We start from the raw sequence: 21218 nt of genomic DNA on the forward strand, positions 1-21218 counted from the left end.
GGCAAAATCATTTCCTTTGTTAATTATCTACATGTTTTTGTAATCTTACAGGCTTCTTACATCAAAAGAATGCTATGCAAAAGAAAGACGACAAGTTTCCATAAAAAGTCTTTGATTTTGCCACTATGGCAAACATTTAAATTTTTATTGATTAAAGTTGCATTTCTAAAAGTTGCAGCTGACATTCTGCCTTTTGTGAGTTCACAAATAATGAAGTAAGTTGTTAATGTGTTTTACCTTATGTTTAAAGATGATTAGTAATAATAATAAAGGGTTACCAGTATCAAAACCAAACTAAGCAACAGCTTAGATTTGTAAAGATGGGTTGGTTTTGGTGGTGGTTGTTGTTGTTTTTTTGTGGGTTTTTATTATTTTTTTCAGTGATTATCTGTAAATGATCTAATGAGGGAAAGCTCAAAGTGATCAGGAGTTTCTTTTCTGACAGACTGAGATAAAAACAATAGAAACTCATTTCCACAATATTTAATTAAGTATTGAATACACTTAAATATAAAACCAAATGTAAAAAAAAAATGAAGTGCCGAGATGTTCAACTTTCTTGCTTTTTGTTAATATTTTTGGTTCTCTAACAACAAATTTAAATGTACAACAATGTCTATAGTTCCAACATTTCAGGGAAAACTGGTAACTCCCTCATGATGTTATTAATACCGTGAGGTGGATGGATATTGTGCTTAACACAGAAGTATAAAGAATTCACTGTGTGCTTTTATAAAGAAAAGTAATAATGAACAGAATTATTGTTAACCTCCATACCTTGTGTCAGTGAAATTCTGTTGTATCTTGGGATGCTGAACAACACTGTTGACCTGTTGGAAGATCTGTTTGAAGATATCACAGTTGCTGGTTATTTTAAGATAAACTTTTGCTAACACCAGCATAAGAATTAATTTTCCTTCAGATTTTTTTTCTCACTTTTGTTGTTGGTAGTTGCAGCCTTTGTGATTACATCTAATTAAAATGATCTTTTTTTACTTTTTTTTTTCTTTTGTGCCATTCTTTATTTGTACTGCATTGTCAGTGACGTCAGCATTAGCCAATTAATTTTTAGAATAGTGTTTGATAATTTTTTCTAGGCTAACAAATAGTAAAACACTATTTTTAACATGGTTTGTCTTCATGAATGCCTGGATGCAAAATGGATTTAATAAACATGTTGCCAGTATGTCAGTTTAGTGAATTTTCTATTGTCAGATGTTGACAATGTGCACAGAATCTAAAATTTTATTTTGCTTCATTTTCAGATCAATGATAACTCTAAGTGAAAAGTACCCTAGTTCATACAGAAGTGGATATGGCTACGCTATCGCCCTTTTTTTTATAGCTCTCTCACAAACTCTCCTACATCAGCTATACCAGCGTAACAATATGCTTACTGCAGTCAAAATCAAGACTGCCATTGTTGGCCTGATATACAAAAAGGTAATAATGCATTCTGTTTTTCTTTCAAAACAAAAATTTAAAATAAGCTTCTCAGCATGATCAAAACCCAAGATACTATAAACTGGTAACAGGCTTACAGATTGCCTTTATGTTGTGATGATTGTTTATGTATAAGAATTTGTAATTTCAACAGTGTTTCTCTTCAAATGCTCCAATCTTGCAGTTAAATTCTTTTTTCAGCAACCTGTTACAAACTGAGCTCTTCCTATTTTTCTTAGATTTAGTTTAGATATAAGAAAGAAATCTTTCACAAAGAGGGTGGTGAGACACTGGAATAGGTTGTCAAGGGAAGTTGTGTGTGACTCATCACTGGAAGTGTTCAACCTCGGGTTGGATGGGGCTTTGAGCAACTGGATCTAGAGAAAGATGTCCCTGCCATGGGCAGGTTGGACTGGGTAATTATTAAGGGTCCTTTTCAACCCAAATGCTTCTATGATAATGGGATAATTTCCCCAAATTTACAGAATGACATAGGAAAATATTTCAGGCTGGAATTACAGAGAAAAAGAAAGGACGTATGCGATCACAGCTTTTACTGCATAGTAGTAGTGAGTATAACTAACTAAAGTTTGCCACTTTGTCTCCTCTGGAGGTTGAAATTTTTCTCTTTGATTTAAGTTAAACTGGTTTTCAGCTGATTTGAACATGTAGTAGGTTAACTGCTGTGTAAATCTATGTATAATTTACATTACCGGCACTATTTCTTATTAAAGTTGAGATTATTGCTAATTGTGAGAGAGGCAGGTGCTCACAACATCATATTGGAAATATTTGTGCGTGACCTACAAAACATTAAAATGATTAGAATACTGTTACTGTATAGCATATGAGATGAAGCTGGTTTCTCAGTGCTGCACCTTTAATTCACTCTGTTAGGAACACAACACATTGGTATTTTTACTGCAGTATTTGACAATGAAACAAATGTTAAGGAAGACAAGACATAATCCCAATCTGAAATAAATTTTGCCAATTTAAAACACAATCACTTTTTTTTTCCAGATATTCAAATAAATCTTTCGGCATAGACTTTCAGGCATTTTATGAACCAGTACACAGTATTTCACTTGTCAACTGCAGCTCAGGAAAACAGAGGAGTTCTTTCTCTCATGTCACGTATGAGGGTGTGTCAATACATCAAGTCATGAACAGGGGAGTAGTATGAGGTTGTATCTCAGATGGGAATGTCTTCTTACAAGTTTCCACAGCTACAGGTCAGAGATAAAGCTTGGTCCTTTCTCTGAATAGAGTCAGTGAATATCAGATCAGGTTGTGCTTTGCATGTGGAATGGATGGTGGAGTGCGTGGCTGCAGCACTGTCTGTTTTGTGCAGGAATTCCAGGTGATACAATGGAAAAAATGAGTTACAGCAAGATGTATGTGTGATCTGTCTGGATATCAGTCCCCAGACACCTGGACATACAGTGTCAGCCTGCTGCAGTGGTATTATACTTGTGCTTGCTGTGAAGATTGTTGCTTCCTGCACTGGGAAGTTCTAAGCTAGCCCAAAGCTGAGCCTTTCAGAGCTCTCTTTGTGCTATGGTGTCCTCTTTATTTACCGTAAGAAGTTGCAAGTTTGTTTCACTGAGTTCAGCTTTGCTTTACTATTTATTGTCCCTTTTTCTAGCTTTTCCTGGGAAGTTTAAACCCATGAAAATTGTTGATATTTTGCAACTTTTACCCTCTCTATTTTCTGGTTGCAGGCTTTAACTTTAGCAAATTCCTCATGCAGAAACTATACAACCGGGGAAATTGTTAACCTGATGTCAGCAGATGCTCAGCAACTCATGGAGCTAACTGTAAACATCAACCTGTTGTGGTCAGCACCTTTTCAGATCATCATGGCTGTTGTCTTTCTCTGGAAAGAACTCGGCCCCTCTGCTCTAGCAGGTGTAGCAGTGCTTCTTTTGGTTATACCTATAAATGCACTTACTGCAGCCAAAGTAAAAAGTCTTAAGGTGAGACATTTAAATAGGCATGGTAAGCAGAGGTTTAATTGTCATAATGCAGAAATGAAGGGGAGAGGGAGGGTTAAAATTATGCAGGCACAGGAATTATATTGGTACATCAAAATTAAAACCAATAAACAACCCAACGTTGTAGCTGTTTTCCACTAGAGGGAAAAGTGGGGAGGCATAACTCTATTAAGAAAGCAGTATGTTTCATAGCTAAACTACTATTTAGATTGCATCCCTAAATTTTCCTTATACTGAAACAATACATTTGTATTAGTAAAAATTACTAAATGACTCATTTTAGAAACATTTATGTTTTTGCATATTACATGAGTTAATTCTATTAAATAAGGGATTTTGTAGGATTATGGCCCTCTTCCACTTCTATTATTCAGGCTAAGCGGCTCTCTCAGCCTCAGGAGAGTATGTTATGTTTATGAGAATTCCCACAGAGGTACTACATGTGTTCCTACTTGTTTCTTGCTTTTCTGATGCTACAGTTCTCTTGTACTGCATTGCTTATTTCTATAATTGACAATTTCACGAGGTCCACTGGACAGCCCTAAGTTTTGCACTGCTATCAAGGCAAATGCTTGTCTGACTTACTCTGCCTCTGGTAGTGCGGCATGCGGTGAAGACTCTTCTACAGATCCATAGATTTTTTGTAAGGCTGTGATAGTATAGAGGCATCACAGTAAGAGAAGCCCTCACCTCTTGCAGATGCAGTGGGTACATATGCACTTAGATTGCTACTAAGATATGAGAGAAAAGATGTACAAAGAACAATAAAGCACCCGTCTAAAAGTTTGCAACTTGTATTCGAATAAGACTCGAAGGAGTAAAGAGGCTATTTATTAGTATTTTAGAGGTGTGTATGTATATGTATACAGTGAGTCATGTGCTTAGTATTATACACACATATTTGCGTGTGTGCGTATAGTGTTATAGTATATTATTGTTTTGTCTGTGTTTACATGCTTAGTGATTCTGAAGATCAAAACTGTGTTATCATTCCTGAACACCCTGGAAACTGGAAGCCTGTTAGGTCCTTCCAGCACCTAAAGGGGGCCTACAGGAAAGATGGGGAGTGTCTTTGTAAGGGAGTAGAGTGATAGGACAAGGCATAATGGCTTTAAACTAAAAGAGGGTAAGTTCAGATTAGATATTACAAAGAATTTCTTCATAATTAAGGCGGTGAGGCACTGGAACAGGCTGCCCAGAGAAGCTCTGGGTCCCTGAAAGTGTTCAAGGCCAGGCTGAATGAGGCTTCGAGCAACCTGGTCTGGTGGGAGGTGTCCCTGCCCATGGCAGTGGGGGGTACAACTAGGTGATCTTTTAAGTCTCTTCCAGCCCAAAACATTCTATGGCTCTATGATTATTATCCAATTTGAAGAAAATAATGATAGCAGAGATTTAAAATAATAATAATAATAATAAAAAGAATTGAAATGCACTCCTTAATATATTTTAGGGAGAAAATGTTGTCGTAATGTATTTAATAATCCTTTATTTTATGTAATGGATTATATGACTACATATATGTCTGAAAATGATATAATCGCAGTGCTAGTGTGTTTTTCAGCAAGGCAAAAGTAGTGTAAAAGATAATTATTGCCTACATATACTGCATATTTTCTTTCCTTTTTTTTTTTTTTGTCACTGAAAAGTGAAAATGTTTCTGTCTTTTAACCAGAAAAGCCAAATGAGATATTCAGATCAACGCGTCAAGCTACTAAGTGAAATGCTACATGGAATAAAGGTAGTACCACAACTAATGAGGTGTGGTTTTTGTTTTGTTAACTTGTGAAGACTGAAAGCAAGTAATTTAAAAAACTAGGGTTCTCTGAGTAATCCTTCAGCCAATATTGATAGAAGCTTAAAAAGAGGACATTTTAACATAATGTACTTGAAGTACATTTTTTTTTAATGTATGTAATGGTTTAATATTATTTGAAAAACTTTATCTGTGATGCATTAATTTTACTACTACATTTTTATTAGAATGTAAAATATGTTGGTAGATGTCTGAAAATCTTTAGCAGACTAAAATTTTGTTATATAAAGAAAACACTTTTAAAAGTTGCCTAGTTTTAATTGTTATTTATACAAGTCTGAAATAAAACAACTCATAATGTATGATGCATAGGAATATATTGAAATATGTAGAATTAAGGGGGACTAGAGCATTCCTTCCATAAGAATAACCTAAGTTTCAGCTACCACAGCTCACATTTTTATTTGTAAAACATTGAAGTTTTTATAGTTTGGTGTTGCTGTATGTTTGAAAATGACGTTTGGAGCTTAGGCTTATTTTGTGAAGCATGATCACTATTTTTTTTTCTTTTATTCAAATACTTCTTTTTGTTTGATTTGTTTAGATCCTCAAACTTTATGCATGGGAACCTTCATATCAAAGGAAGGTCATGAACATTAGAGAACGTGAAGTGGATGTTTTGAAGTCATCTGGCTATCTGACGACTTACTCCATGCTAACATTGACATGTATTCCTTTCATGGTTCGTTTCATAAAAATATTAATTCATGCAAGACCGTCTCTTGTATTTTCAGTTGCTTTAGTAGCTCACAATGTTGGCTCACAAATATTGCCTCACAGTATCTTAAAAAGGTTATTAACGCAATACATCTGAAGTCACAGGTTCTATTATTAATTATATGACTGGAGAGGAACAAGAAAAAGAGATTATGGACTGAGTAAGCTTTTAGAGACTTCTGTTAGAAAGTGAGAAATCAAATCTGTCTCCTGAATCTCATTTCACTGTTGTACTATTTCTGCTGCATAGAAATAGCTATCTTCTTTATACTCCTTCTGTTTTAAGGGAGTGTATTTTCATTCTGAAATTTTTAGCAAACCCTTCTCAAATACTAAACCTCTAAATAAATTGAAAAGAAAAACAAAAACAAACAAAAGGCACAACAAAAACAAAAAGACAACCATGAGCTGAATTCATCGTTTTTTTCAGTGGAATTGTATCAGGAAGCCATTCATTCATGTCTTTGGGTCTTTAAATCTCTCTGTTAAACTTCATTGGAAAGTAAATGGATCAAACTGTAATTTTCATTAGGGATAAATGACCACTCAACTTTAGTTACACAAACTGGAATATTCTGGTGCGTAACTCACAATATGTGATTAGTGAGGATGAATATTCCTTAGGAATAGTGAGAGGGAACATTAAGGCCATCCAGTCTGTAACCTTGATAACTGAAATACTTGAAGCAGTGGGTGAGAAAAAATAACAAAGTTAAAATTAAGTGCAGTGAAATAATCAACTTATTATTTAGGACTTTCTTAGGACTCCTAGTTTAGTTCAAAATTCCTCTTAAACTCAAGAAATGGCACATGAGACCCCATAAGGCAGGTTTTTAACTGTAAGCTTTTCTGAGTAATTCTGAAAGCTTGAGTATCTGTTGTGTAGGAGCCCAGCTTATTCTCTGATGACCATACATAATGCTTTTGGGAAAAAAAATCCAGGTGTTAAGAACAAAGATATCTGCAGTAAATAATTTTACTTTATGACCACTATCATAGCGACAGCAAATGTGAATTTGCTGAAATGTCAGCATGAAATGTTATGTGTAAGTGTTTTCAAAATGAAGAAATCAATTCCTGAGATAGGAAAGTTATTTCATAGTTCCATGCATGTCCAGTTGGGTCAACCACAGTAGCTAACTATTTCTGCACTCAACATTGCAGCCATGAAATAATTTCCAAGTGCAGCAAATGCAGAGAAGTCCCTGTTTATATGTGAACAGAAATGGAATTCCACGTCTTTCAAATGCAAACAAAATATCATACGTGCATAGATTTTATTTATAACGTGATTTTGCTTCTTTTCGGTTTTGATTTTAAAAGGTCTCATTGGCTACATTTGGAGTCTTCTTTTATCTGGACAAAGAGAATGTTTTAACAGCAACTAAAGTTTTTACATCTATTACTTTATTTAACATTTTGCGACTGCCTTTGTTTGATTTACCGTCTGTGATCTCTGCTGTGGCCCAGGTAAGCGTATTATGACTAAGGGCAGTAAAAGGCTGATTATTCTGTCTTCTTTTTCTTCTGTGGTGTTTCATCTATATCTAGGAATGATTAAGTCATTCAGTTATTTTAAGTTACACTTTACTAAGGTGAAACTGCAGTGTTTTTACAGAAGGGGAAGCACAAAGGCTATATAAAGGATGCCTCACAGTTTTTTAACTGGAATGATAATGGGGTGGAACACTTGATTGCGACTAAGCTTCCCATTTCTGGCTTTTCTTCCTTGAGTGAGCTAAAATCATCTTCTGCTTTTACTCTCAACTTCTCTTCACAGTTTGAGTGAAGAGAAAAGTAGGACCAGTTTGGGCCACACCTTTTTAAATAACTCGAACATTGTTATATGTTGAAGTCCTTGGTAACAGGTAGGGGAGGCCCATCATGGCCTCTGCATTACTGTTTTTCACTAGTCACTGCTGAAAGAGAAAAAAAGAAGTAGAGCTTTTGAGGGCACTCCATCAGCAACCTTCAGTCCTAATGGTGTACTAGTAGGGAATATGAGTTGGGAACTGTTAGCTTTTAAGACTTTATTAGGGGCATATTATATGAGCTGCTCATGAATGTACTTTGTCACAGCTTTTATACAACCTAGCTTTTTGTAAGTGTAAGAATGGGTAGCCTTGTGAACAGATACTCATCCTGATGTGACTTTGTTTATAAAAGTCACAGCATACTGTAAGATCAAAAACTTGTCTTTTCCTAATGTTTAGTTCCATGCTTAAAAATTAGCAAAAGTGTGCGTTCAGTTCATTTTATGTCACAGTACAGTGATGGACAGCTCATGATGCACTCACAGTAAAATACTGTCTTTCATCTTCATTATTTTATGAAGATAATTACTGTGCACTACTTCTTTAAAAAATCACTTAAGTTTTTGAAAACAATCTAATTGATTCAGAAGAACCAGCCATTCAAGGATTAACTGTGCATTGTAACATTGGATATGTCACGCATGCTCTGTTATTTCATAGTTACCTAGCAGTAGATTAGTAGATCCAGGAGGGAAGGGAGGCAAACACTAGCTTATGGCTTTATTTATCCTGAACACCATTTTTGTCTATCTTTAATTAAGACAAGGAATATGTCTTTTCATAGTGTGTGAGTTTTGTTTTGTTTTGTTTTTTAAAGTATTATTTAAGAATAATAGGTAATAATTCAGAGTAGATAATTAAGTAATAATTAAGAATAATTCAGGTAGCACAGGCATGCTGTATGTTCATCTTGCAGACCAAGGTTTCTCTGAGACGTTTAGAGGATTTTCTGTGTGCTGAGGATCTTAACCCTGAGGATGTTAATACAAGCTACAGTGGAAGTAAGCCGCAGTAATTCATTTTTAATTGGTCATTAGTTTAAATGGGTGATCATTAAGAACTTCTACTGAGGGGATGGATTAGCAACTGTGCTCTTTTTTCTTTACTACAACAGATCATGCTGTTGGGTTTATTGGTGCTTCTTTCCGCTGGGAGAAAAATGGCCTGCCAATCTTAAAAAAGTAAGATATTTATTCATATTTTTTGTTATGAGCTCTTTTAGCAGAGTGTGACATCTATAAAGATATTCAGGGTTAGGACTAGTTCATGATGAAGACACCAGAAAGAACATACACTGTTATTTGCAGAGTATCCCATATGATCAGTGTGCTCTGGAAAGTCAAATCTGACCTGGACTCCCACATGCTCTAAGAGGAACCACATAGCATATGGTTCTACAACATAGCACTCCTATTGCTGCACACTTCAGTGTGCACAAGGAAGTTTCCACTTTCTTTGGAAAGAACAAAGTTTGCTATTCCTTATAGTGGTCTCTCTTGCCTGAAAACACTCCTTTTTTGTTTGTCCTTTCTTAATGAGGTATTTTTTAGGTATAAATTCGGATAGTTTTAAACTGCTACACAGTGAATTCATTGTAGTGTTAGTAAGGAAATGGAGTAATCATGCTCCGGAGTCGAATGAAGAAGCTATTTGATAAGCTCTGTTCAATTTTACCAGGGCAGCTGAAGCGGTTACCACCCACCCAATCTAACCCTCTCAACATGCTATCCACTCTGTTCATCTCAGGGTTAGAGGGGATCACATGCCATGACATGGCACTGGGTGCCCACAGCTCAGCCACCGTAGCCTGCAATATAAGCCAGGCATAAGCTGGTTTCAGCAGACATCTTTAAAGCCTGGTATAGTCTCTTTGTACAGTCTTTCTCAACCTTATCTGTGCTTCAAACTTTAATGTGAAGGGGCTACGCTTATTTTATCATAGAGCCTTTGGTTTAGAACATGCTTAGATCCAGATAGCTGGAGTACAGATAGATCAAGTGGCTCTCCATGTATGCAACAGTCTATGAGATCAGATTGTACATGTTTTGACAGCAAAATTTGTGGAGGATGAAGAGTAGCCCTTTCTTACTCAGATATTTTTCACACGTTGTGTACAGTAGGCTCTGCATGAGAAGCCTAGCTGTTGATAGTCAGAGCAAGGTAAAAAGCAAGCTGCAGGCCTGAAACAAGTAAGCGCATGTACTGGTTAGATGTTCTCCCATTTGATTGCATTGTGACCAGGTGAAAACACAGTCTCTTAATCTGCAGACCAGCAAATTTATTCTTAAAGTCATTACTGCATGTTTCTGAGGGGTATATAGTCAAAAGGCATTCAAACTGAGATACTAATTTCTCATTGTCCTGAAGGTAAAATAGAGTATTTCTTTCTTACAGTGACCACAACCCATACATAATGCAGTGTTTACAAAGAGGGTAACTAATTTATTCGTCAATATTTCCAGCTTGAGTGTCAGCATCCCTGAAGGCTCTTTAGTTGCTGTTGTGGGACAGGTTGGATCTGGAAAGTCATCTTTTCTTTCCGCTATTCTTGGAGAAATGGAGAAACTTGAAGGAACAGTTCAGAGAAGAGTAAGATTGTCTATCTGTCCCTCCATGCCCCCACCCCGACCCTCTCACCAGTAAATAAATTAAGCAAAATTGCTTTTGGAAGTGCCATTTCTTTTCATCTATTTATGATTGTAATAATGCTGGTAAGTGAAGTTTCAGAACTTAATTCCTTGAATCTGTAATCTTCAAAGAAAAATAACATGATGGCTTTTTGTTAACTGTTTATTTTAATTTGGTTTCAATCAAAGTGATTGCAAAACCGTTCTAATTTTTAAGAATGTGCAAAACTCAGAAACGTTGAAGTCATATTTTGAACCTAAATGTCAAATGTTTGCTGCTGTGAACAGCTGTATGGGCACAATCTATTTAGAGCTGTGATAAACTCTGCAGAATACAGTCATCTCTTCTGCAGTGGCTTATTGGTAGAGAAGATGCAGAATGTAGATACAGAGGGAAAAATGTAGCTTTAGGCAGAAATAGAAGTAAGGTGCTGGCTTTCCCAGTGATAGAAAATCCTGTAGTTTAACTTACCTTGCAGTTATATAGGACAGTGAAGGTCCCCAACACAAAAAAAAAAAAAAAAAAAAAAAAAAAAAAAAAAAAAAAAAAAAAAAAAGAGTTTAGGGAAGGTTTATATACATTACAGATATACAGGAAGTTAATTTCTGATTTCAGAGTACAGTAATATTTTTCAATTTATATTGCTTGAGCCAAAAAAGGTCAGTGTAAAGCCATGGTATCAGCTAATCTGTTTGCAAGTGGATGTGGTAACACTAAAACATTTATCAGCCTTGAAAATCAAGAACCTTCATTCCTGTGGAAATCTAGGACAGTATCCTCACACTGAAGATGAAAAATGAAGCTGAAGTGTTCTGAATCTGAGAGTAGTAACTAAATGGGAAAAAGAGCCACTGTGTAAAATTTAATAATGAAGACATACCTAGAAAATGTATATAGACTGTAAATTTGTTGTAAAATTAATAGATTTTTACAGGACATATGGCTTATGTAAGAAAAGATCTAGGAGCATTACCGGTGATGATTGCTATCCTGTAATCTTAATTTTTAGGGGATTATATATTCCACAGAAAGTTAGGTAAAAATACAGTCAGACTGTATTTTGATGCATACCTAATGCAGAGCCATTTTGCTGCACGTAAATACTACCTTTAAAAGATGTCACTGTTTGTCACTGAGATCTTTCACTGAAAGACTTCGCTTAAGATATGTCCCAGCTTTGTCAGTTTTATTTGATGTGCTCTTACAGTAATTATCAACAAGCTGTTGTATAGGAATATTAAACTGATTGTTTTTTATTAGTCAAAATTTTTAACACTTTAATAACGCCATAGTTACCAAAGTAATGTCCTGTTATTTTGAGATAAAGCTAGAATAGCAAGCATATATTAAAATGCTATTTTTGGTGTTCAGAAAGCCCAAGTAAAAAACGTTTCCAATTATTTTTATTTAGGGTTCAGTGGCGTACGTTGCTCAGCAAGCTTGGATTCAAAATGACAGTTTACAGGAGAATATTCTCTTCGGCGCAAATCTAAATAGGTCATACTATGAGCTTGTTTTAGAGTCTTGTGCTTTACTGCCAGATTTGGAACAGTTACCGAAGGGAGATCAAACAGAGATTGGAGAAAGGGTGAGAATTTGAAGTGTCAGAAATGATATAATAAGTGAAGTTGTGGCTTTTTTTTATTTTTATGTATTTATAATTAATATTTATATTAACATAAATATGATGGTATATAACATATAATGTATATATAATTAATATTAATATTGCCCATATGCCTCTAATTACTTAAAAATCCAACTTTTAACTTTTTTATTTTTATAAATATTATAAAATTTACTTTGGTTACCTGAAAAATGATGAAATTGACTATGATATGCTGGTCTTCTGTATTAAAATTTGGATTTTGGTTTTCTTTTCTTAGGGTGTCAATATAAGTGGAGGGCAGAAGCAGAGAGTGAGTCTTGCCAGAGCTGTGTACAGCAATGCTGACTTGTATCTTCTGGACGACCCCCTATCTGCTGTAGATGTACATGTTGGGAAACATCTTTTTGAGAAGCTAATAGGACCTTCAGGCCTCTTAAAAAATAAGGTAAAGTAGAGAGTCTGCTTTTCCATTTGGGGGTGAACTGCTTTATACAATACAACAGATACAATGTCTCAGTCATTCTGCAAAAGTTAATCCCTTTCCTAATATGTTGTTGAACTGAATAAAGAGGCTAAATAAAAAGCGCAGCTGAATCTACCAGTTTAAAGCCTATCAGGTGGCCATAGTGCAGGCAGGAAACAAGATTGAGAGCTGGCCTGACCTTGAAGTCTGGAAAAGTCATATAATACTTGGTCATTTCTCCTTTGCTGGCAGTTGAGGAGTGCTGTGATGTGCATATACAACGCAGGGTGGAGCCCTTTGTGGTCACTCTTGATGCTTCACTGCCATAGATAAGTTATAGCCAGTGTAAGTTATAGAAAGAAGGGCTTCTTGTTGACTAAGGAAATTCCCAAAGGGAAAGTGGAATCAGAGGGAATAAGTCCTCCCATGTAAGATCGTTTAATGTGGGAAGGTAAGATGGATGGTAAAATATTCTCTCTGCAGTGCTATAAATTAGTGCAGATTAATTCTGCTGATGCCTGCAAAACACATGTAATATTGTGAAATACTTATTATTAATAGTTTACTTACTATGAAGTAAATGTCTTTCACTTCCCTCTCTCCCTTCTTCCTTTTCTTAATTTACGTGCTCTGTAGGTGATAGGTATCTGGCAGAAGAAAGAACTCTAGTAATGGTAGACTTCTAGGCAGATTTAATGGTAAGACTGTTAAACTACTGTACTGTAATATGTAGCAGCTGTATTACCCACCTCTTCTCTTTATGATCCAATCTAAAACACCCCTGAACAGAAAACAAACATTAAGAAACAGGTAAGTACAAGTAATATCAAACGGCTGTAAGCATAAACAGTTTGACATTACAGTTGGCAATTTAAGGAGAAATGTAGTAAAGTAGGCAATAAACAACAGTAATAGTAATAAAGCAGACAAATAAGGAAAATCCTGGAAAATTTCCAACTGATCATTCCAGCTACTGTAGTAAAATGCCTACTTTTAATACATGCTTTGTTTTTATATGGTGAAAAAGAAAGCACTGTATTTCAGACTCGTGTATTGGTGACACACAACCTAACGCTCCTGCCTCACGCTGATCTTATAATAGTGATGGAAGAGGGCAAAATAAGTGAAATGGGGACCTACCAGGAGCTCATATCAAAGAAGGCTAATTTTGTTGAGCTTATTCAAGTCTTTGGTGCAGAGAATAGAAGTGAAGAGACAACCACAAAGGAAGGTGAGAAAATGTGTATACTGTGTTTATTTAGTATTTTTCCTTTTCATTCAAGCTTCCCAAAATTCAAGCTTCTCAGCCCCTTCCTTACAATTTCTGGAAAATGTAGAGCATTCCCATCTACGTTTTGATTATAAACTAAAACAAAATCCAGGCTTTAGTGCCCTGACATCAAATGTTTTACTCTTTCAACTAAAGTGATCAAGCTGGCTTATGCAGCTGTTTTCTAATCTATGTACTGATGAATTACCTTGGAAAGTTACTTGATTCTGTTAAGGTTTTATTATTCAATAAATAACTAATGGACATTTCAAATTCTTCAAGTATATCCTTTATATTCGATGCTTCACATTTCCTTCACCTTAGACTGCTGTAATCATGGCAGAAGGCATAGGAGAACACTGTCCTTTTGTAGGATAAACAGTAAATGAAGCTGTTTATACTCTTAAAAGATACTTCCAGCAAACTAAACAAAAATGTCATAGTACCTTGAAAAAGCATACCTACAAACTATCTGCTTGGATTGGGACTTCTGTACCTGAGCAGTTCCGTATGTGCTCTTTATTGAGCTGTGTGTGATACAGAATTATACGACAGAGGTACATGCAGCAGGATAGATGGATGTAGAGATCATAACTGTCTTAAATCTTAAAATTACATTAAATATGAAAAAGAAGAAAAAAAATTCATTCCTGAAAAAGGGTTGTTTTGTTTTGTTATCAAACAAAGAACAGAGACTTCAGTTTTCCAGATACAATGCAAGAATATTTTGAGATAAACACTAATATTTGTAGGGAGTTATAAAGTAGTATTTCAGTAAGAACAGAATTCCAAAGGGACTCTGCAAAGTTTCTCTGCTAATATAGTTGTTTCTGCTTTAGTGAAGATACCATAGCAGAAAATACAGAATAGGTCTTCCTTTCTCAAGCTTTAGCCAGTATTTCTTACGTACTGTTAATTCTGAGTTCCTCCTTTCATATAGTCAAGCAAACTATAGTGTGTGGTGGTTTTACCCTGCTACACAGCTGAACTCCACTACAACTGGTCTCTCGCTCTGCCTCCTCAAATGAAAAGAAGGAGAAAATACGATGGAAAGGGCTCAAGGGTTGAGATAAGGATAGGAAGATCACTCAACAATTATTGTCATGGACAAAACAGACTCAGCATAAGGGACATTAATGTAATTTATTGCCTTTCACTAGCAGACTACAGCAGTGAGAAACTAAAAGCAAGCTAAAAACACCTTCCCCCCATCCACCCTCTTCTACCTCCCCCCCCCCCCCTCCCCGGAGCAGCGCAGGGCAACAGGGAATGGGGGCTGCGGTCAGTCCCTGATGCTTTGTCTCTGTTTCTCCTTCATGGTCACTCTGCCCCTGCTCCACATGGGGTCCCTCCCACGGGATGCCATCCTTCCCAAACTGATCCTGCGGGGGCTGCCCGCATGGCTCAAGAACTGCTCCCACACGGCTCCATACCATGGGGTCCATCCATCCCCCAGGAGCAAACTGCTCCAACCTGGGTCCCCCACGGGTGGCAGCTCCCCCCATTTCCCCTGCTCCTGCGTGGGCTCCTCTCCACAGGCTGCAGCTCCAGCACGGGGCCTGCTCCTGCTCCATGGGCCGCAGCCTCCTCCAGGCCACATCCACCTGCTCCAGCGGGGGCTCCTCCACGGGCTGCAGCGTGGAGATCTGCTCCGTGTGGGACCCATGGGCTGCAGGGGGACAGCCTGCTCCACCAGGGGCCTCTCCACAGGCTGCAGGGGAACTTCGGCTCCTTGCCTGGAGCACCTCCTGCCCTCCTGCTGCATTGACCTTGGGGGCTGCAGGGCTGCTTCTCCCTCCTCCCTCACCCAGCTGCTGTTGGGCAGCAGTTTATTTTCCCCTTCCTTCAATCTGCTCTCCCAGAGGCCTACCCAGCGTTGCTCCCCAGCTCAGCTCTCGCCAGCAGTGGGTCCCTTTAGGAGCTGGCTGGAGCTGGCCCTAGTCTGAAATGGGGCAGCTTCTGGGCTCTGCTCACAGAGGCCACCTCTTCAGCCCCACTGTTACGGAAACCTTGCCACATACACTCAATACATAGTATTACAAAATATATATTTTGAATATGCTTTCCAACTTCTCCCACACTGGGAAGAAGATTTACTTGGTGTTGCTGTTCTAGTATTTGGTCGTAAGTGTCTCTGTCTAGTATCGTAGCTGTATCAAGACTAAAGTGACTTACACAATTCATAATTTAAAATGCGCCTGTTCCTCACTTGGTCCACTTTTTATTTCTAAGTTCTTTCATTGTACCCATCCATGGTATAATGACTGAAAATATTTATCTATTTTTGCTGTTGCAGTGATTTCTTCAAAAGAAGAGTGCCAACTAGAGAGAAGTCTGAAACAAAGAGAATTGCGGAAACTCAAACAGTAAGTATAAAAAAGCCGTAGCCATTGCTTATTTGATGCAATGCCAGAGCAACCCTAAGTGCTTCAGTGCCTTATACTGAAGGCTTTGGTAATACTCCACTGTGTAAACATGGGTTAAGACTGAATGCCCTTAGCAGATGGCTGCATAGTATGTATCTGGAGGTCATCTTCTGGTTTAGTTGTATACAAAAGAAGTATAGTTAATACACTAGATTATGTTATTATTACATGTACTAATGTACATGAGTTCAAGGGATCTGGTTCATGGGCTGCTTCTCTCTGTGAACCAAAATATATGAAGTGGGAGTGAAAGAGAGTTTCAGAAGTTTCTGGTGTGGTTGCACCCGCAGTTCCCAGACAGCAACTTGACTTCCTGATGTATTAACAAGCCACTTATGTTCTTTGTTTTTCGCTTGTAGCGTTATTTTTTTTTTCCACCTTTAAGAAAACTTTTGATCTCTCAAGTAGGGGGATGAACTCCTTGATCAATTTGTAATGCACTATAGTGGCACATCCCAGTGGCAGAGGATAGTGCTAAGTTCCCTGCAGTACAACAGACTCCACCTAACAAATTCAGACAATGCAGGTTACTTAAGCCTAACCACCTTGGTCCAGAAGTAGTAGAAACGGATAAGGCAAATAGCAAGACCTATTCCTTGACCCATACAAGGACTGAGACCCAAGTTGTACTGTAGTTGCATGCCTCAGAAAAGGACAGTCGTACATCTCTAGCTGCAGAGTCAGTCAGGGCAAGCTGAGTTTTTATCTACAGGTAACAATACTAGAAATTAAAAGGCCATACCTAGTACTGTCTTCTGACCATAAAGTTATTGTAACAGAAAAATAGAACATCAGAGGGCAGTTCCATATCTCCATAAGAAAAAAATTACAAGATTTCATAGTATATATTTCTGCTTAGACATAAATGGATGTACTCTTCGTATGATTCACAAGATTTGACAGTGTGTTTCTTGTTTGCAGTTCTTCTTTTGATCAGTGGAAAATACTCACAAACAATAAAGAAAAAGTTGCCACTGGTGGTGTAAGTATCAAACATAGAAAAGACTTCAGAATTTTTGTTGTTGTTGTTGTGTGGTTGGTGTTTTTTTTTGTTTGTTTGTTTTTTTAACACATAAAAATATATATCATTTTTCAGTTCCACTTTTCTGTTTCTTGTTAAGGTTGCCTGACGTCTAATTACTGGTTTTAAAATGAATTTTATATTTTTTACCAGATTTTAAGTGTTCAGCTTAAGATTTATTTATTTTTTTAATTATCTGCTACAGGTTGCATTTTCATTTTACATCTTGGTTCAGTCTGTTTTATGTATTTCAGAAAGAAGAATCTTAAAATAGTTTTTATCCCCATTAGGAAAATAATCTGTCTGTCTCATCTTTAGGAAGTTTAAGTATCTGTGTGCTGGAACAGAGATTAGAAATTTTGCATGGTAATACTGCCACAGTATTGATTTATGTTAGAAATGCACTTTCTGCATTCCCCATTAATTTTTTTTCCAGTTGCTAGGGGGAGGGAAAAGAACAAGTGAAATAGAATGTGGGGAAGGTCAGAAGTTCCAGGGAAGCAACATGTGAATTAAAATAAGAATGGGAATGTGGAGGAAGACCGAGTTTCCAGGAAGAGGTAGAGATAAGCACCTGGGGAAAGAAACAAACAAATTCCCTTGTCTCCAAAAGCCCATGGTGTCAATTCTAAAGTTTCTAACTCCAACAATGGAGTAATATTTGCTTTAAACGAACTGCCCAGGTATTGCATACTCAGTGTTTTGTTTGTTTGCTTGTTTCCTGTTTTTGTTGGTGGTGGTGGTGGCAGTGATTTTTAATTTGTTTGTTCGTTAGTAATCTGCATATCAAAGATTTACTTGTGACACTGGCAAGTGTCACAAGCAAGGTTGCCTAGGATATGTATGTTTAAAAATCAGAATGCAAAATCAGACAAACCCTTTTTACAGTATGATTTTATATATCTTAGTTATAAGATTTAATTAATAAATTCTATAGATTTAATCTGAATTTAATGTATTCAGTTCCCATTGTTCCCAGTGTATTTGACTTCAACAGTGGTATTGATTTTAAGAGTAACTCCTTGTATTCTTCTCACCATTAATTCTTTTTTTATTATTTAGATGAAGCTGTCAGTTGTTTTAAAATATCTCCAGGCCTTCAACTGGCGATGGATGTGGCTGACCATAGCTGCTTATCTAGGACAAAATGCACTAGCCATTGGACAAAATCTGTGGCTTAGCACCTGGACTGCAGAAACAGCAAAAGCTAGTGATTTCACAGAATGGAAACAATCACAAAACTACAAACTTGGTATTTATGGGCTTTTGGGATTCTTACAAGGTAAGCACAAATGTTTATGACTGTTTTCCCACCATTTGTTGACATTGATCTACCTAAATGTTTATTACTAAAGAAATAATCTGGCTGTGCCATAAACAGAATTATGTGTAACAGTCTAATTGTTTAACACGGGAGAGGGATAGTAAAATAATGTTTTACAGCAATGTAAAAGAAAATGCTATTTAATTTATGATACTTCTGTGAGTTCATTAGCATCCAGGTGTAACCTAAATTACGTTAGCATCTCAGTGATAGAGGCATGCTTGCTTGAGACTTAATTGCAAGAAGGATATACATTTTACCACTTTGTAAGAAGTATCAACAAAATGCAAATACATCAATTTGTAAAAATTAGGGTGTGAAGTATGGATTGGTCACCATGGTAGAAAACAGGGACGGAAATAATCTCCATCTCCTCTCCCTCTCATACCATTCATACTGTCTTTTAATTTATCCATTCCCAAGGTCTTCTTGTTTGCTGTGGTGCCTATGTGCTCACCAGGGGCTCCCTTTGTGCTTCTCGGGAGTTACATCACCAGCTGTTAGACAGCGTATTGCACCTTCCACTTCAGCATTTTGAAACTAATCCTGTAGGTCAGATCATCAACAGATTCACAAAGGTAAAGGGAAAACTGATGTATTTTCTGTTTTAAGAAAATGAACCTTGAGTGACTACAGAGGTCAGTAGTTACTCCCACTTACTATTGTTGAAAAATGAAAGATGTCAAAATAAATGAATGCATTATCTAGCAGTTGAAAGCTGCTTCTGTGCATAAGAATGGCAGAACTGTCTCTGGCCATTTTCTTAAAAAATTATCAAAACTTCTTATTAGCAACAGTTGCATGGACCCTATCTACAGTCATTAGGAGGCCATTCATCAAACACTACTCTTGCAGAGTAACAAGTTTTCCAGGCCTAAACCTGATCTTTTTTTTTTTTTTTTTAATATAAGCTGTTTGATATTTTATTGCAAATCAGAATCGAATTATATTTCCCAAAACAATTAATACATCAAATTCACATTCTCTGGGGTATATAGACTTACAGTAAATGTGTTTTCTGTTTTTGTAGAGCTTTGACTTGAGTTGGAACCTATAATACACAAACAGATGTTATTTACTATGACTTTAATAATTTTGAGTCTTGTCATAACTAGATTGTTGCAACACATTGCAGATTACTTGAAGTGCAGTAGCTGTCAAAGGCTGTATTTTTTAGACGAGACTAAGGCTGGTTGTGTAATATGCTAAAATATCAGTTGATGTAGATTTTAGTCAAGCCTTTTGTAGCATTTTATTATAAACTGGATTTGGAAAAGCTTTGCTGTATACAGTAGGAGATTAATAATATTGCAGTACACATCAGAATTATTAACATAGAAGAGTTAGGATTTGAACTCGTGGCCTGATTTCCAGTCTGAAATGATTTACATAAGCTAAATAGTAGCAAATAGCAAAATAGAAAGAGTGGTCACTTCTTGACTTCATGCACCGTGTGTCTGTTCTCTGACATACCATGAATACTCTATCTACTTCGCTTTTAGACAAACATAATGATAAATGAATAAGTTTCATTAGGATGTAATAGGGTGGGGAGCGATCCTACCAACTTTTATTGAGGATATTTTAGTTTGATTCTGGTTTTAAAGGATGGTTTCTTGAAGTCTGCAGTGCAATTTACTCAGAAAACCTTTATTCTTCCACGTGTTGTTACAGGACTTATTTATAGTAGACATACGTTTCCATTACTACTTACGAACTTGGCTGAATTGTACACTGGATGTTATTGGAACCATTCTAGTTATCACATTCGCCTCACCACTATTCATAGTGGCAGTTATTCCCCTGGGATACTTGTATTTTACTATCCAAGTAAGTTCATTAAGTTTTATAAGCATTTCTAGGTGTGTATGCATAAAATGTTCAAAACAGTCGAGGGTACTGACTTAAATTATTACTTGCAGTGGAAAAAAATCTATAGAATACATCTGAACTTGCTTTAAAAAAAATATCTTCATGCTTCTTAGAAGGAAATTAGTACACTTCTTGAATATATCCTGTAATACTTGTGAACTTTTAACAATTTATATTTTTCTTTTATTTTTCTTTCCTTAGCATGATACAGTATTGATGTAGTTCCCATTAAGAAATTGATATTACCTGAAAAAATGGGCATATGTTACAGAGAAAGCTGAAACCTGAAGAATATGTAAAAATAGAATGATGCATAAACTACATGTGATATTTTTTGGCAGGTGTCAGTTATGCTACTAACAAGCCAAAAGATAAAGTTTCAGAAAGACTAATGTTTACATTCCTGCTTCTTGATGTTCAAAGTACAGTATGTAATTAAGACCTTAAAGATTTTAAAAATAACATTATATATGAATGAAAAGAGTGCCTGGATTCAGTCATTGCTGAGGAATTTACATACAGACATTATTACATTAAAGAAATAGAGGACAGTTTTCATTTGAGTAAGAAAGAGGACAATCTGATTTAAAAGTTTCTATAGAAATTTTAGTTGGTTGCTACATACCTCTTGTAGTATAGCACATCTTCTATAGAATTTGGAAATAATGTTCTCTTACTTCAGTCTACCTAGTAAAATATATTGCAGTTATATTGACATTACTGTGATGGTGTGTCTGAAGACAGATTCTTTTTCTATGCAGAGATTTCCAATTTCTTCATATTCAAAATTTACAGGAATTATTTAACAGATTTAAAAGAAC

At 36.3% G+C, this 21218-nt stretch overlaps 1 protein-coding gene across 4 annotated transcripts in view; it reads left to right on the forward strand.

Moving 5' to 3' along the window:
• LOC118160581 (multidrug resistance-associated protein 1-like) overlaps positions 1-21218 on the forward strand; it is a 34611-nt gene that overhangs the window by 4892 nt on the left and 8501 nt on the right. For 2 of the 4 annotated variants that reach the window (XM_035315389.1, XM_035315393.1), the window contains exons 4-20: positions 52-215; positions 1266-1443; positions 3168-3422; positions 5113-5178; positions 5798-5935; positions 7294-7440; positions 8701-8785; positions 8899-8965; positions 10247-10373; positions 11824-12000; positions 12299-12466; positions 13529-13715; positions 16051-16120; positions 17102-17162; positions 18264-18483; positions 18949-19103; positions 20200-20355. In XM_035315389.1, the coding sequence (XP_035171280.1) occupies positions 52-215; positions 1266-1443; positions 3168-3422; positions 5113-5178; positions 5798-5935; positions 7294-7440; positions 8701-8785; positions 8899-8965; positions 10247-10373; positions 11824-12000; positions 12299-12466; positions 13529-13715; positions 16051-16120; positions 17102-17162; positions 18264-18483; positions 18949-19103; positions 20200-20355 (2421 nt within the window). The remainder of the gene's footprint in view (positions 1-51; positions 216-1265; positions 1444-3167; positions 3423-5112; positions 5179-5797; positions 5936-7293; positions 7441-8700; positions 8786-8898; positions 8966-10246; positions 10374-11823; positions 12001-12298; positions 12467-13528; positions 13716-16050; positions 16121-17101; positions 17163-18263; positions 18484-18948; positions 19104-20199; positions 20356-21218) is intronic. The other 2 variants (XM_035315392.1, XM_035315394.1) reach the window with 2 other exon arrangements.

This window comes from Oxyura jamaicensis, chromosome 1, assembly GCF_011077185.1.
Source record: "Oxyura jamaicensis isolate SHBP4307 breed ruddy duck chromosome 1, BPBGC_Ojam_1.0, whole genome shotgun sequence".
Taxonomy (NCBI): Eukaryota; Metazoa; Chordata; class Aves; order Anseriformes; family Anatidae; genus Oxyura; species Oxyura jamaicensis.